Source organism: Prunus avium, chromosome 8 (assembly GCF_965620075.1).
Source record: "Prunus avium chromosome 8, drPruAviu1.hap1.1, whole genome shotgun sequence".
Lineage (NCBI taxonomy): Eukaryota > Viridiplantae > Streptophyta > Magnoliopsida > Rosales > Rosaceae > Prunus > Prunus avium.
The window spans coordinates 38,929,628-38,942,920 of NC_142291.1; the positions used below are offsets into that span (position 1 = coordinate 38,929,628).

Consider the following 13,293-nt stretch of genomic DNA (forward strand, 5'->3'; position numbering starts at 1 on the left):
TGAGATTTTATTTTAATTTCTCGAGCATTACTCATTTTGGATGAAGCAATTAGTGAAACAAAATGCACATATTATTGTTAATTCAGATAAAGAGAAAGGAAATTACAAAAGTTATCACTCTAGTAGCTAGCTAACTAGTCTTATAGCAAGAACAACTTGATTAGTATTTTATTGTAGAAGTCCAATAGCTAATGAGAAGCTTATATAGAAAAGTCGATCAGTCATGGAAATTGGCAATGGAGATCTTGGGGATGATCACAAGATGGTGCATTTGCTTGCGATCATATCCTCACATCCGACCGTCACATGTTTGACAGTCACGGAGGGCTCACGGCAGTTTGGAATCAAATACGTGTGTGAACCAATATTATTGCCCGTAGCTGCCGTCGGTACCCCATCGGAAGTATGAACATATTGAAATTCAAAGTTATGGTTGTTGCTACCACCGTCACAAGTACTCATGGAACTGCATCCTTCACCACCTTGATGATCTCCATGGTTGCTTGAGCAACAAGTTTTGTTTTTGGGCATTGCAGTATTTGCAGACGGCCCAATATTATTAACATTGCTGCAGCTTCCTCCATCATGAGGCCCATCATCCTTGACAATATGAATCTGTTTATCCTGACCATCCATTTTTTGGTCATTGAAGAAGGTAAGCTTGATTCTTCTGTTGACCCCAGACTGGGTAAGTTCCAGCTTCCTTAGCTTGTGGAAGTTAGGCAATTTTTGGAGCTCTGCCATTTGAGCCCATCTTATAATCTCAAGCCCCTCTTGTGCTCCTCCATAACCATTGCCTGCTGCTGCTACATTGGAAATGTGGCTTCTGCTGGCATTGTGTTGCATGCCATTGTGCAGATGGGGTTGTGGCAGAGTATCCTCACACACAAGCCCAACTGCCTCTTTGAACACTTGCTTGTCTGCTGTAGATTCAACTGTGAGTCTTCCTGATTCGGCATCGAACTTAACAGAATAGGTTCCTAGGGGAAAAATTAAAAAGATAAATGAATTTTAATTCTGATATATGAACTAAAAAAGATATTGAAAAAAAGAAGAAGTTTGTACCCTGAAATTTTGACAGAAATCTCCTCAGCTTCTCTTGACACTTGTGGCATTCTACGTTTATTTTTGAAATGTCTGGCTGCAATGATATACAGATAGTTGAAGGAGACAGAAAGGGTAATAATGGAAGCAAATTACAAGAGCTAAATGAATGAGAAAAGTACCTGAGAACAGTGAGCGTGGGCCATTGAAATTAGCCCTGGAATTAGGAATGGTAGATATCTCAGATGTGTTGCAGTTTGATTTGAAGGTATGAGAGAAAGAAGGGTATTTAAACACGCAAACGTATCCTGTGTCTTAAATTGGGTGTAATTTCTTGATTGAGTGTGTATTAATTAATGATTTTCAAACATGCAGACAGCATTTAAGTTGAAGGCAAATATTTGAACATATATGTTTGGTAGAATCTCAAAAATTCACGTGGACAAGATATTTTCATAAAGAGGGAAGGATTTGAATCCCCTCAAATGGCTAAAATCCAGTCAGAAGATTTGTTTGCTTTGAATTACCATATCTGACCTTTCAAGATGCCAAGATGGAGAATTCAGAATGCAAAGTTCACAATAATCTAATCAAAACAAATAGCTCGAATTTGAATTTTTAATTCAAATTTAATGGGGGTTTTGTTTTGTCTTCCACCAATTGAGTCATTTATTTCAAATTTTGTACTTGGCAAACTTCAAACTAAGATAGTTCCTTCCATGACAGTAACAGCTTTCCCTCGCAGCAGCACCCTTTGATTCTGCTCATCTAGATGCATGCCTACTGCTCCACCTCGAGGGGATGCCTGAAAGTAAACAATAATGTATCAACACATGAGGGGAAGAAGTAAAGGTACCATAAGAAAACAGAGAGAGAGAGAGAGAGAGAGAGTACCGCATATGCAAAAACATCAGACTTTCCCAGTTTTTTGCACCAGTATGGTGCTAAGCCACAATGTGCGCTTCCACAAACTTGATCCTGAAAAGAAATAAACAAGCAACATAGCAAGAGGCTAAAAGAAATATGCAACAAACTTTGGTTCCCAATATCAGGCACTTGAAAGAAACTTGGTAAGAGAATAAATGCAAGCTGCTTATACCTCATCAACCAAAAGTTTAGGGCAGAAGAATCTACTGTAAAAATCATATTCAGACTCTGGAGGAGCAATCCCTGTTACAATCACTCCCCTAGACCCTGGACATTTTTGAATTGCATCAAACTTTGTCTGTAAATCTACAACATCTTTTGCTGATGGAAGCACAACCTGGAAAATGAAACAAGTCTTCACTTTGGAGTACATCTAGACTTTATAGATGCCAACGGGGTCTAGCCTAGTGGAAAATGACCTTGATTTGCATACCAGAGATCTCATGTTCGAACCCTCATGGCATCTTAGTTGTGTGCGTGACTGTGAGAAACCCCCCTCTCATGTAGTTTAGACTATCGCTTGTACTTAAAGGTCTAATCCATCAAGCATACTAAAGAATAAAGGTCTAGACTCCGTAGATAAGCCAAAAGAATAAAGGTATAATTAATCCATCGAAAACGAAAAAGGAGAAGCTCATATTGATTAAAAGCATAATAAAGAGAGAATTTTTGAAAGGGTTGCGCAGGATTTACAAGTAGATCATCGGTGACGGTTGTCCTCCTTATATCAATAATAGAAGCACCACCCAAGGCATTGGAGATGAATGAAACCTCGCCAGAGTTGAATTCATTAGATGGGGCGGCAGGAAAATTCAGTTCAATAAAATAGGACTCTTGTGCTTCACCATTTTCAATACTATTTGAAGTACCACCGGCTGTCTTAGCATCTAGAAGAACCTTTTTAGCTGTTAGGGTTCCAGCTAATGTAGCTCAATAATCATGTTGGAATTGATCAAACCGGACTTAAAGAGAGTGTATGCAGCAGCTAATGTTGCATGACCACAAATCTCAACCTGCAAAAGGCAATCAATGATAAGCAAATGACCTAGGTAGTTAACACTAACTCATTCTACCTATAGATAAGCAAATCACCGAGACAAACTCATTCTACCTAGGTAAACAAATCACCTAGACGAATCTCTACCTATGGCCCACCTTCAGGTAGATGTAAAAGTAAGGTATATAATCATATCAAACAAATTAGACAAAGACTTGGTGATGGGGTGGTCTCTGCCATTCATTTTATCTTGTGTCTCAACACTTTTTAAGAATTACCACTCTTTTGCAAAATTCCTGGATCCGCCAGTGTTCACAGGTTCTCGATTTTCCATGACACATTGGCAATGTGTGTGTGAGAAAATCTTCATCCCCAAATATCACTTGTATTAAATATATATATATATATATATATATATATTTAAACAGAGGTGTGAGCTCAGACCTCAACGCCAGTTATGAACCATCTGAGACTGAACCTAGGAGCTGAATCAGTGATCCGAGTCAGAAAACATGTTAGGGGGAGATTGAACTCGGAGGCCACGGCTCGCAACCAATGGTCGTCTCTGTCTTAGAACAAGCAAACCGCTGCCGGGTTCCCCTTGAAAGCTGAGTCAGTGAACGCATCCACCTGCACACACACAGCACAGCACATCCATATTTCAACACTCACATCTTATTAACATGCACGCAGCGCAGCCGCATTATATATATGTATGTTACACGAGACGAGAGAGAGTACCACAGAGTATTTTACGGGTTTCTTCGCCATGGAAGACTGCTGGAGTTAGATTAAGCCTAGCACTCAAATGAACAAGCACAAAACAAAATAAAGGAGCTCAAGAACAATGTCGACAAACTAAATGAATATGCAAAATATTCTAGATGAAGTCACAAGCTAGCGGCTGCAACAAAATGCTCATGGGGGTGGAGGAAATCTCTAGAGCAACAAGACTACAAACATGTGCATAGATCTACAGCAAGACTAAAACACGTGGGATTTATCTCATCTGTTGTCGGGTTTTCTGCAAGATAACTGTAGGTACCCAAAGCTAACAGTAATGTCGGAAGAAAAACGTTGTTTAAATATTAATCTCCTTGAGTCCTAAACTTACAATCAACTTATGTCAAAATGTATTATTTACGTCAGTCAACGAATGGTGTTGATTGTAAGTTTAGTACTCAAGGAAAGTTTTGTTTTTGGACATTGTATTATTTTAGAGGGCCCATTATTTATTGGCTTAATTATGTACATGCCCCCTGTGCTTTCCAACTTATCTCAGATTACCACCTGTGTTTGCAAACATCTCAAAATACCCCATAACCTTTGAAAAACGATCTCAAGTTACCCATTCCGTCAGTATTAGAGACGTTCCGTTATGTGCTTTGGGCCCCACTTGGTTTTAATCTTTAATCTCTGCGAATAAGGGTTTTTCAGTTCTAAGAAAAGGGGAAATTGGGTAAGAAGGGGAAATTGGAGAAGAGGGCTTAGGGTTTGTGAAAATGATTGTTCTCTTTGGTAATTCATATGTCTACTCCTCAGGCTTCAAGTTGACCTCCTGTAGTGTCCCCATTTGGTGCCGAGCTCTCTTTTGGATGGCTGACTCATGGACCCAATCCTCAACCTCCCTTGTTGAAAGCATATGCTTCAGACTAGCAATAAGCTCCAAGAAATACTTGTAAGCAGCCTGGTGAGGCTCCTGTAAGTCTGAAGGCAGAGGCAATCCTTCCACGACAGGAGCCTTTGGAACTTGGACAAGTTGGGTTCCACCTGCATCATCTGCTAACATAACACTCCAAGAAGGGGGATTGGAAATGCCCAAAACCTTGAAGTTAACCTCAGAAGTAATCCTAGGTGGAACAAATGTTTGAGGCAAAGAAGTGGCACCAGTTGCAGACATTAATCCCAAGTCTGGTTCACCAACAACTACCAAATCTTTGTCAGCAGCATCAACAACACAAGGATCAACCTTTGTCCTTCTTACAGCCTTCAATGAGTAGAATGATGGAAATTCCAAATTAGGAGGCTCCAAAGTTCGAACCCCACCTCAGATTTTGCAAAAGCCCTAGCCTTCTTCTCCAAATCTCCCCTTCTCACCCAAATACCCAATTTCCCCCTTTCTTAGAACAGAAAAACCCTTATTCGCAGAGGTTAAAGATTAAAACGAAGTGGGGCCCAAAGCACGTAACGGAACGTCTATAATACTGACGGAATGAGTAACTTGAGACTGTTTTTCAAAGGTTGGGGGGTATTTTGAGACGTTTGCAAACACAAGTGGTAATCTGAGACAAGTTGGAAAGCACAGGGAGCATGTACATAATTAACCCTTATTTATTAACATTGCTGCTGCTGCTTCCTCCACCGTGAGGCCGATCATCCTCCTTGACAATACTGATCTGATAATCATGACCATCCATTTTGTTGAACCAACCCAAAAAAAAAAAAAAAAACCCTCCATTCATATTGTAGCCACAATTGCATGATCTCTGAATTCCTAATAGGTTTTACTTGCTAGGCCACAGTCCCAAGTTTACCACAGTTTTAAACGATTTTTCTTAGTCATGTCATGTTCGACATAGTTGATTATTTTATGGTATAGAATTGTGGTCATTGAAGAAGGTAGCTTTTAAACGTTAGGCCAGTTTTGGAGCACTGCCATTTGATTTGAGCCCATCTTGTGCTCCATACGCCATTTTGCAGCTGGGATGGTGGCAGGCAGAGTATCCTCTCTCTCACACAAGCCCAACTGCCATTTCAATCATACATGATGCGATTGATAAGGCCGTCATGGTCTTTTATTTGTTTATGTTCATTTTGGAACCAAGTCCAATATAATCCCTTTTATTTTAGACTAACCCAACTTCAGCAGAGATGAAAGTTGGGCAGAAGCAACACCTTTCAAGATGCCAAGATAGAGAATTCAGAAAGCACAATATCCAGGATAATCAAAACAAATAGCCCGAATTTGAATTATATTCAAATTTAATGGGGGTTTTTTATTCCACCAATTCAGTCATTTATTTCAAATTTTTGTACTTGGCAATACAATCTAAAAAGTTTAAACTAAGACAGTTCCTTCCATCACAGTAACAGCTTTCCCTCGCAGCAGCACCCTCTGATTCTGCTCATCTAGATGAATGCTTACTGCTCCCCCTCGAGGCGAGGCCTGAAAGTAAACAATAATGTATCAACATATGAGGTGAACAAGTAAAGTTTTGAATCTTACGATAAGAACACAAAAAGGGAGAGGGAGAGAGTACCGCATATGCAAAAACATCAGACTTTCCCAGTTTTTTGCACCAGTACGATGCTAAGGCACAATGTGCGCTCCCACAAACAGGATCCTGAAAGATATAAACAAGTAACACTATTCAGCCTTATATCAATTTTAGTTCATAAGTCAGATATATTCCAGTTATTCCTTGAGTTTAGCACAACTGAAAACTGACATAAACCAAACAGCAAAAGATACACAAAAGGTTCCAAGCTGGTTATTCAAATGGTTTAAATCCACCTTAGCAGAAAAACAAAAAGGAGGTGGGGTTATAAATCCAGATACATAATCTTCACATTTAGCATAGCAAAGCTAAAAGAAATATGCAACAAACTTGGGTTCCTAATATCAGGCACTTGAAAGAAACTTGATCAAAGCTGCTTACCTCATAAATCCCAAGTTTAGGGAAGAAGAATCTACTGTAAAAATCATATTCAGACTCTGGAGGAGCAATCCCTGTTACAATCACTCCCCTAGACCCTGGACATTTTTGGATTGCATCAAACTTTGGCTGTAAATCTACAACAGCTTTTGCTGATGGAAGCACAACCTGCAAATTGAAACAAGTCTTCATTTAAGAGTACATCTAGACTCCACAGATAAGCCAAAAAAATAAAGGCCTCATCCATCAAAAACAAAAAGTAAGAAGCTTATATCGATGGTAAGCATAATATATAGAGATTTTCTGGAAGGGTTGCAGGATTTACAAGTAGATCGTCGGTGACATGTGTCCTCCTTATATCAATCATAGAAGCACCATCCAAGGCCTCGGAGATCAATGAAACCTCACTAGAGTTGAATTCATAAGATGGGTCGACAGGAAAATTCAGTTCAATGAAATAGGACTTTTGTGCTTCACCATTTTGAATATTATTTGAACCATTGGCTGTCTTAACATCTGGAACCTTTTTAGCTGTTAGGATTCCAGATAATGTAGCAAACTCAATAAAGTTGGAATTTATCAAACCAGACTTAAAGAGAGTGTATGCAGCCGCTAATGTTGCATGACCACAAAGCTCAACCTGCAAAAGGGTATCAATTTTCCAAGCTTGATATACTGTTCTAAGATATCAAATTTGCCAATAGTAGTGCCTAGTATGCATACTCTACTTTATGCATCAGTGACAAAATCAAGACATCAAATTATCAAATACCAGTTAAGCACATCAAATCCAGGGAAACTGGAGTTAAACAAGTTACTTTTTTAAATAAACCCACACATAAAAGGCTAAAAGGAACCATTTTTTTACTGAATTCATGACTGTTGAAGATTTTGATACACTCAAATCTTTTCGCTGAATTTCACACTTCAATTCAACATTGTTATGAAGAACTAAAAACCAACAAAACTATAAAGATCGATCCTTTTTTTTTTTTAAATGAACAGGGGGTATAAAGATCTATCCTTTTGATTTTGTGAAATCAAACACTAATTGAACAGAGGGTGAGCTAAGACCTCATTGGTAGGCGTGAACCATCTGAGACCAAACCTAGGAGCTGAAGTAGGCGTAGAATCGGTGACCCGAGTCAGATAACCAGTCTGGGATAGATTGAACTCGGAGGCCACGGCCTGCAACCACTGGTCGTCTCTATCTTCTTCTAACAAGCAAACCGCTGCTGGGTTTCCCTTGAAAGCTGATTCAGTGAAGGCATCCACCTGCATACACACAACTCATCCATTTCAACACTCAAATTCTTAACAATCTGCTTGAGCGCAACGCATTACATACAGAAGAGAAAGATTAAGTACCACGAAGTATTTCACTGGTTTCTTCGCCATGGAAGATTGAAATTTGATCATGCAGAAAAATACAGCACATGCAAAGAGAGTCAGTCAACTCAACAACATCGCGGTCCGCTGGCGGCTGGTCCAAATGTCAGTGTTATTTTTTTTTTCGTTTCGAGTGGAGTCCACTTGATTTCCCGACCACCTAACCATCACCTACTATGTGGGGCCAGAACATATCCTGTTCTTTTCCCCTTGCCCAAGCCTAAACATAATGTATCATCATATTTGAGAGAGTCGGTGTGGTTTTTGACTGTTTCTCTTCTAGCAAAAGCTAAAAATGTTGAAATTTTCATAAGAAATTCAAAAGCACTGAGAGAGTACTTCTTTAGAAAGCATTTATGTAAGAAGGCACTAGAAATGTTGAAATTTTCATAAGAAATTCAAAAGCACCGAGAGAGTACTTCCTTCAGAAAGCATTTATGCGACCCAGAAGCATAGAAGCATCATAAAGTGCTTTATTTTTATAAAACCACTCGTTCTAATAAAAGTGTTGCTATTTCCATTTTTAATCTTTTCTGTTGTTTTTTCGACCAAAAGAAAAAATCTCTCCCGTTGTAGTCAGACGAAAATAGTGCATTTCTTTTTTGATTTTATAATACTTTCACTGGAGTAATGGGTTATGAGAGTACTTTCATTAACCCTTTCTTTCTTGTTGCCAATAATAATTTCTGAAGAAAAACAAATTTGTAAATTATAATCACATGTCCTAAATTTACAATCAACTTCATTCGTTGACTGACGGATATAGTACATTTAGAAAATCTTTTCACAGAAAACAAACCTAGATAATTTACAGGTGCTAATAATCAGGGCAAAGTGACTTGATAATTTACATCATGCTGCTAACACACAAGGTTACTGACACCACAGTACGCCCAGATTTTATTATACATTTTAAGTTAACCAAATGGAAATGGAATCACCACATTCCTTGCTTGGACATCTTCAAGAAATGGGATAGAGTGATATTTGGAAGTTCAATTGAACGCCCCTTTTTCTTTGTTATCTTTGTCACCTTAATTGCCTCCCCATTCTCTGATTCAGTAACCGTCACCGACACCAAGTTGTAGAACTGTTCAAAAACCAGTTTGTGCATATTAGATTACTTCCAAGAAAGCTCTGATAAGAATTGAGTAACAATTTTACCACCTTCTAGTATCAGGTACTATTTCTTTTAGGTGGCGACTGATGCCATGCAAACCGAGTAATCCCAATGTGCGATAATTTTAAATGCATCATGAATGATAAGTGAGAAAATGTACCTCACAAACACCATGGAGCAACAATCGACGGAAAGGATCTTGAACCTGCAGGATGAGACCATCTCCATCTTCAGTCTCTCTCACAAAAGCCCTTCTGCGCTCCTGAGAGGAAAAAGAAATTTTCTACTCAATGACAATAAAAGATTATGTTGGGTTACAATTTGATTTAAAGAAAGATGAACATGGAAACATGCATGCCAAAGATGGTGAAGATGGAAATGTGATGCCAAAACCTGTCTATACCAATAAAGGAAACCAACAAACAACATAAAGAATTGCATTCACCTCATAGCACTCAATAAGCTCTGAAACTCGGAGGCCACGGCTTGCAACCAATGGTCGTCTCTGTCTTCCTCTAACAAGCAAACCGCTGCCGGGTTCCCCTTGAAAGCTGAGTCAGTGAACGCATCCACCTGCACACACACAGCACAGCACATCCATATTTCAACACTCACATCTTATTAAAATGCACGCAGCGCAGCCGCATTATATATATGTATGTTACACGAGACGAGAGAGAGTACCACAGAGTATTTTACGGGTTTCTTCGCCATGGAAGACTGTTGGAGTTAGATTAAGCCTAGCACTCAAATGAACAAGCACAAAACAAAATAAAGGAGCTCAAGAACAATGTCGACAAACTAAATGAATATGCAAAATATTCTAGATGAAGTCACAAGCTAGTGGCTGAAACAAAATGCTCATGGGGGCGGAGGAAATCTCTAGAGCAACAAGACTACAAACATGTGCATAGATCTACAGCAAGACTAAAACACGTGGGATTTATCTCATCTGTTGTCGGGTTTTCTGCAAGATAACTGTAGGTACCCAGAGCTAACAGTAATGTCGGAAGAAAAACGTTGTTTAAATATTAATCTCCTTGAGTCCTAAACTTACAATCAACTTATGTCAAATGTATTATTTACGTCAGTCAACGAATGGTGTTGATTGTAAGTTTAATACTCAAGGAAAGTTTTGTTTTTGGACATTGAATTATTTTAGAGGGCCCAGTATTTATTAACATTGCTGCTGCTGCTTCCTCCACCATGAGGCCTATCATCCTCCTTGACAATACTAATCTGATAATCATGACCATCCATTTTGTTGAACTAACAAAAAAAAAAAACCCTCCATTCATATTGTAGCCACAATTGCATGATCTCTAAATTCCTAATAGGTTTTATTTACTAGGTCACAGTCCCAAGTTTACCACAGTTTTAAACGATTTTTCTTAGTCATGTCATGTTCGACATAGTTGATTATTTTATGGTATAGAATTGTGGTCATTGAAGAAGGTTGCTTTTAAACGTTAGGCCAGTTTTGGAGCACTGCCATTTGATTTGAGCCCATCTTGTGCTCCATATGGCATTTTGCAGCTGGGATGGTGGCAGGCAGAGTATCCTCTCTCTCACACAAGCCCAACTGCCATTTCAATCATACATGATACGATTGATAAGGCCGTCATGGTCTTTTTATTTGTTTATGTTCATTTTGGAACCAAGTCCAATATAATCCCTTTTATTTTAGACTAACCCAACTTCAGCAAAGTTGGGCAGCAACAACACCTTTCAAGATGCCAAGATAGAGAATTCAGAAAGCACAATATCCAGGGTAATCAAAACAAATAGCCCGAATTTGAATTATATTCAAATTTAATGGGGGTTTTTTATTCCACCAATTCAGTCATTTATTTCAAATTTTTGTACTTGGCAATACAATCTAAAAAGTTTAAACTAAGACAGTTCCTTCCATCACAGTAACAGCTTTCCCTCGCAGCAGCACCCTCTGATTCTGCTCATCTAGATGAATGCTTACTGCTCCCCCTCGAGGCGATGCCTGAAAGTAAACAATAATGTATCAACATATGAGGTGAACAAGTAAAGTTTTGAATCTTACGATAAGAACACAAAGAGGGAGAGGGAGAGAGTACCGCATATGCAAAAACATCAGACTTTCCCAGTTTTTTGCACCAGTACGATGCTAAGGCACAATGTGCGCTCCCACAAACAGGATCCTGAAATGTATAAACAAGTAACACTATTCAGCCTTATATCAATTTTAGTTCATAAGCCAGATATATTCCAGTTATTCCTTGAGTTCAGCACAACTGAAAACTGACACAAAACAAACAGCAAAAGACACATGAAAAGGTTCCAAGCAGGTTATTCAAATGGTTTAAATCCACCTTAGCAGAAAAACAAAAAGGAGGTGGGGTTATAAATCCAGATACATAATCTTCACATTTATCATAGCAAAGCTAAAAGAAATATGCAACAAACTTGGGTTCCTAATATCAGGCACTTGAAAGAAACTTGATCAGAAAATAAATTAAAGCTGCTTACCTCATCAATCCCATGTTTAGGGCAGAAGAATCTACTGTAAAAATCATATTCAGACTCTGGAGGAGCAATCCCTGTTACAATCACTCCCCCAGACCCTGGACATTTTTGGATTGCATCAAGCTTTGGCTGTAAATCTACAACAGCTTTTGCTGATGGAAGCACAACCTGCAAATTGAAACAAGTCCTCATTTATGAGAACATCTAGACTCCATAGATAAGCCAAAAAAATAAAGGCCTAATCCATCGAAAACAAAAAGTAAGAAGCTTATATCGATGGTAAGCATAATATATAGAGATTTTCTAGAAGGGTTGCAGGATGTACAAGTAGATTGTCGGTGACATGTGTCCTCCTTATATCAATCATAGAAGCACCATCCAAGGCCTCGGAGATCAATGAAACCTCACTAGAGTTGAATTCATAAGATGGGTCGACAGGAAAATTCAGTTCAATGAAATAGGACTTTTGTGCTTCACCATTTTGAATATTATTTGAACCATTGGCTGTCTTAACATCTGGAACCTTTTTAGCTGTTAGGATTCCAGATAATGTAGCAAACTCAATAAAGTTGGAATTTATCAAACCAGACTTAAAGAGAGTGTATGCAGCCGCTAATGTTGCATGACCACAAAGCTCAACCTGCAAAAGGGTATCAATTTTCCAAGCTTGATTTACTTTTCTAAGATATCAAATTTGCCAATAGTAGTGCCTAGTATGCATGCTCTACTTTATGCATCAGTGACAAAATCAAGACATCAAATTATCAAATACCAGTTAAGCACATCAAATCCAGGGAAACTGGAGTTAAACGAGTTACTTTTTTAAATAAACCCACACACTAAAAGGCTAAAAGGAACCATTTTTTTACTGAATTCATGACTGTTGAAGATTTTGATACACTCAAATCTTTTCGCTGAATTTCACACTTCAATTCAACCTTGTTATGAAGAACTAAAAACCAACAAAACTATAAAGATCGATCCTATTTTTTTAAAAATGAACAGGGGTTATAAAGATCTATCCTTTTGATTTTGTGAAATCAAACACTAATTGAACAGAGGGTGAGCTAAGACCTCATTGGTAGGCGTGAACCATCTGAGACCAAACCTAGGAGCTGAAGTAGGCGTAGAATCGGTGACCCGAGTCAGATAACAAGTCTCGGATAGATTGAACTCGGAGGCCACGGCCTGCAACCACTGGTCGTCTCTATCGTCTTCTAACAAGCAAACCGCTGCTGGGTTTCCCTTGAAAGCTGATTCAGTGAAGGCATCCACCTGCATACACACAACTCATCCATTTCAACACTCAAATTCTTAACAATCTGCTTGAGCGCAACGCATTACATACAGAAGAGAAAGATTAAGTACCACGGAGTATTTCACTGGTTTCTTCGCCATGGAAGATTGAAATTTGATCATGCAGAAAAATACAGCAGAAGCAAAGAGAGTTACTCAACTCAACAACATCGCGGTCCGCCGGCAGCTGGTCCAAAGGTCAGTGTTTTTTTTTTTTTTTCTTTTCGAGTGGAGTCCACTTGATTTCCCGACCACCTAACCATCACCTACTCTGATTGTGGGGCCAGAACATATCCTGTTCTTTTCCCCTGGACCAAGCCTAAACATAATTTTCAAAAACCACTCGTCCAAATAAAAGTGTTGCT

General features: G+C 38.8%; 2 protein-coding genes and 1 long non-coding RNA gene across 4 annotated transcripts; all 3 read right to left on the reverse strand.

Annotated features, from left to right (window-relative positions):
* Nucleotides 1-5,910: 5,910 nt before the first annotated feature.
* Nucleotides 5,911-8,149, reverse strand: LOC110749872 (uncharacterized). The gene is made up of 6 exons (XM_021950075.2): nt 7,993-8,149; nt 7,699-7,899; nt 6,950-7,264; nt 6,628-6,792; nt 6,229-6,312; nt 5,911-6,134 (listed from the first exon to the last, which is right to left on the reverse strand). The coding sequence occupies exons 1-6, from the start codon at nt 8,041-8,043 to the stop codon at nt 6,027-6,029; spliced, it is 924 nt and encodes a 307-aa protein (XP_021805767.1). The 5' UTR covers nt 8,044-8,149; the 3' UTR covers nt 5,911-6,026.
* A 544-nt stretch (nt 8,150-8,693) lies between these two features.
* LOC110749873 (uncharacterized) lies at nt 8,694-9,597 on the reverse strand. The gene is made up of 3 exons (XR_002525641.2): nt 9,579-9,597; nt 9,294-9,395; nt 8,694-9,103 (listed from the first exon to the last, which is right to left on the reverse strand). It is a non-coding gene; the product is annotated as an uncharacterized LOC110749873 (long non-coding RNA).
* A 1,308-nt stretch (nt 9,598-10,905) lies between these two features.
* On the reverse strand, nt 10,906-13,178 carry LOC110749818 (uncharacterized). 2 transcript variants are annotated; one of them, XM_088245350.1, is made up of 7 exons: nt 13,001-13,178; nt 12,707-12,907; nt 11,958-12,272; nt 11,731-11,800; nt 11,636-11,691; nt 11,224-11,307; nt 10,906-11,129 (listed from the first exon to the last, which is right to left on the reverse strand). In XM_088245350.1, the coding sequence occupies exons 1-7, from the start codon at nt 13,049-13,051 to the stop codon at nt 11,022-11,024; spliced, it is 885 nt and encodes a 294-aa protein (XP_088101476.1). In that variant the 5' UTR covers nt 13,052-13,178; the 3' UTR covers nt 10,906-11,021. The 2 variants fall into 2 exon arrangements, with proteins under 2 accessions (XP_088101476.1, XP_021805701.1); XM_021950009.2 differs by having other exon boundaries at nt 11,636-11,800; nt 13,001-13,173.
* Nucleotides 13,179-13,293: the final 115 nt, after the last annotated feature.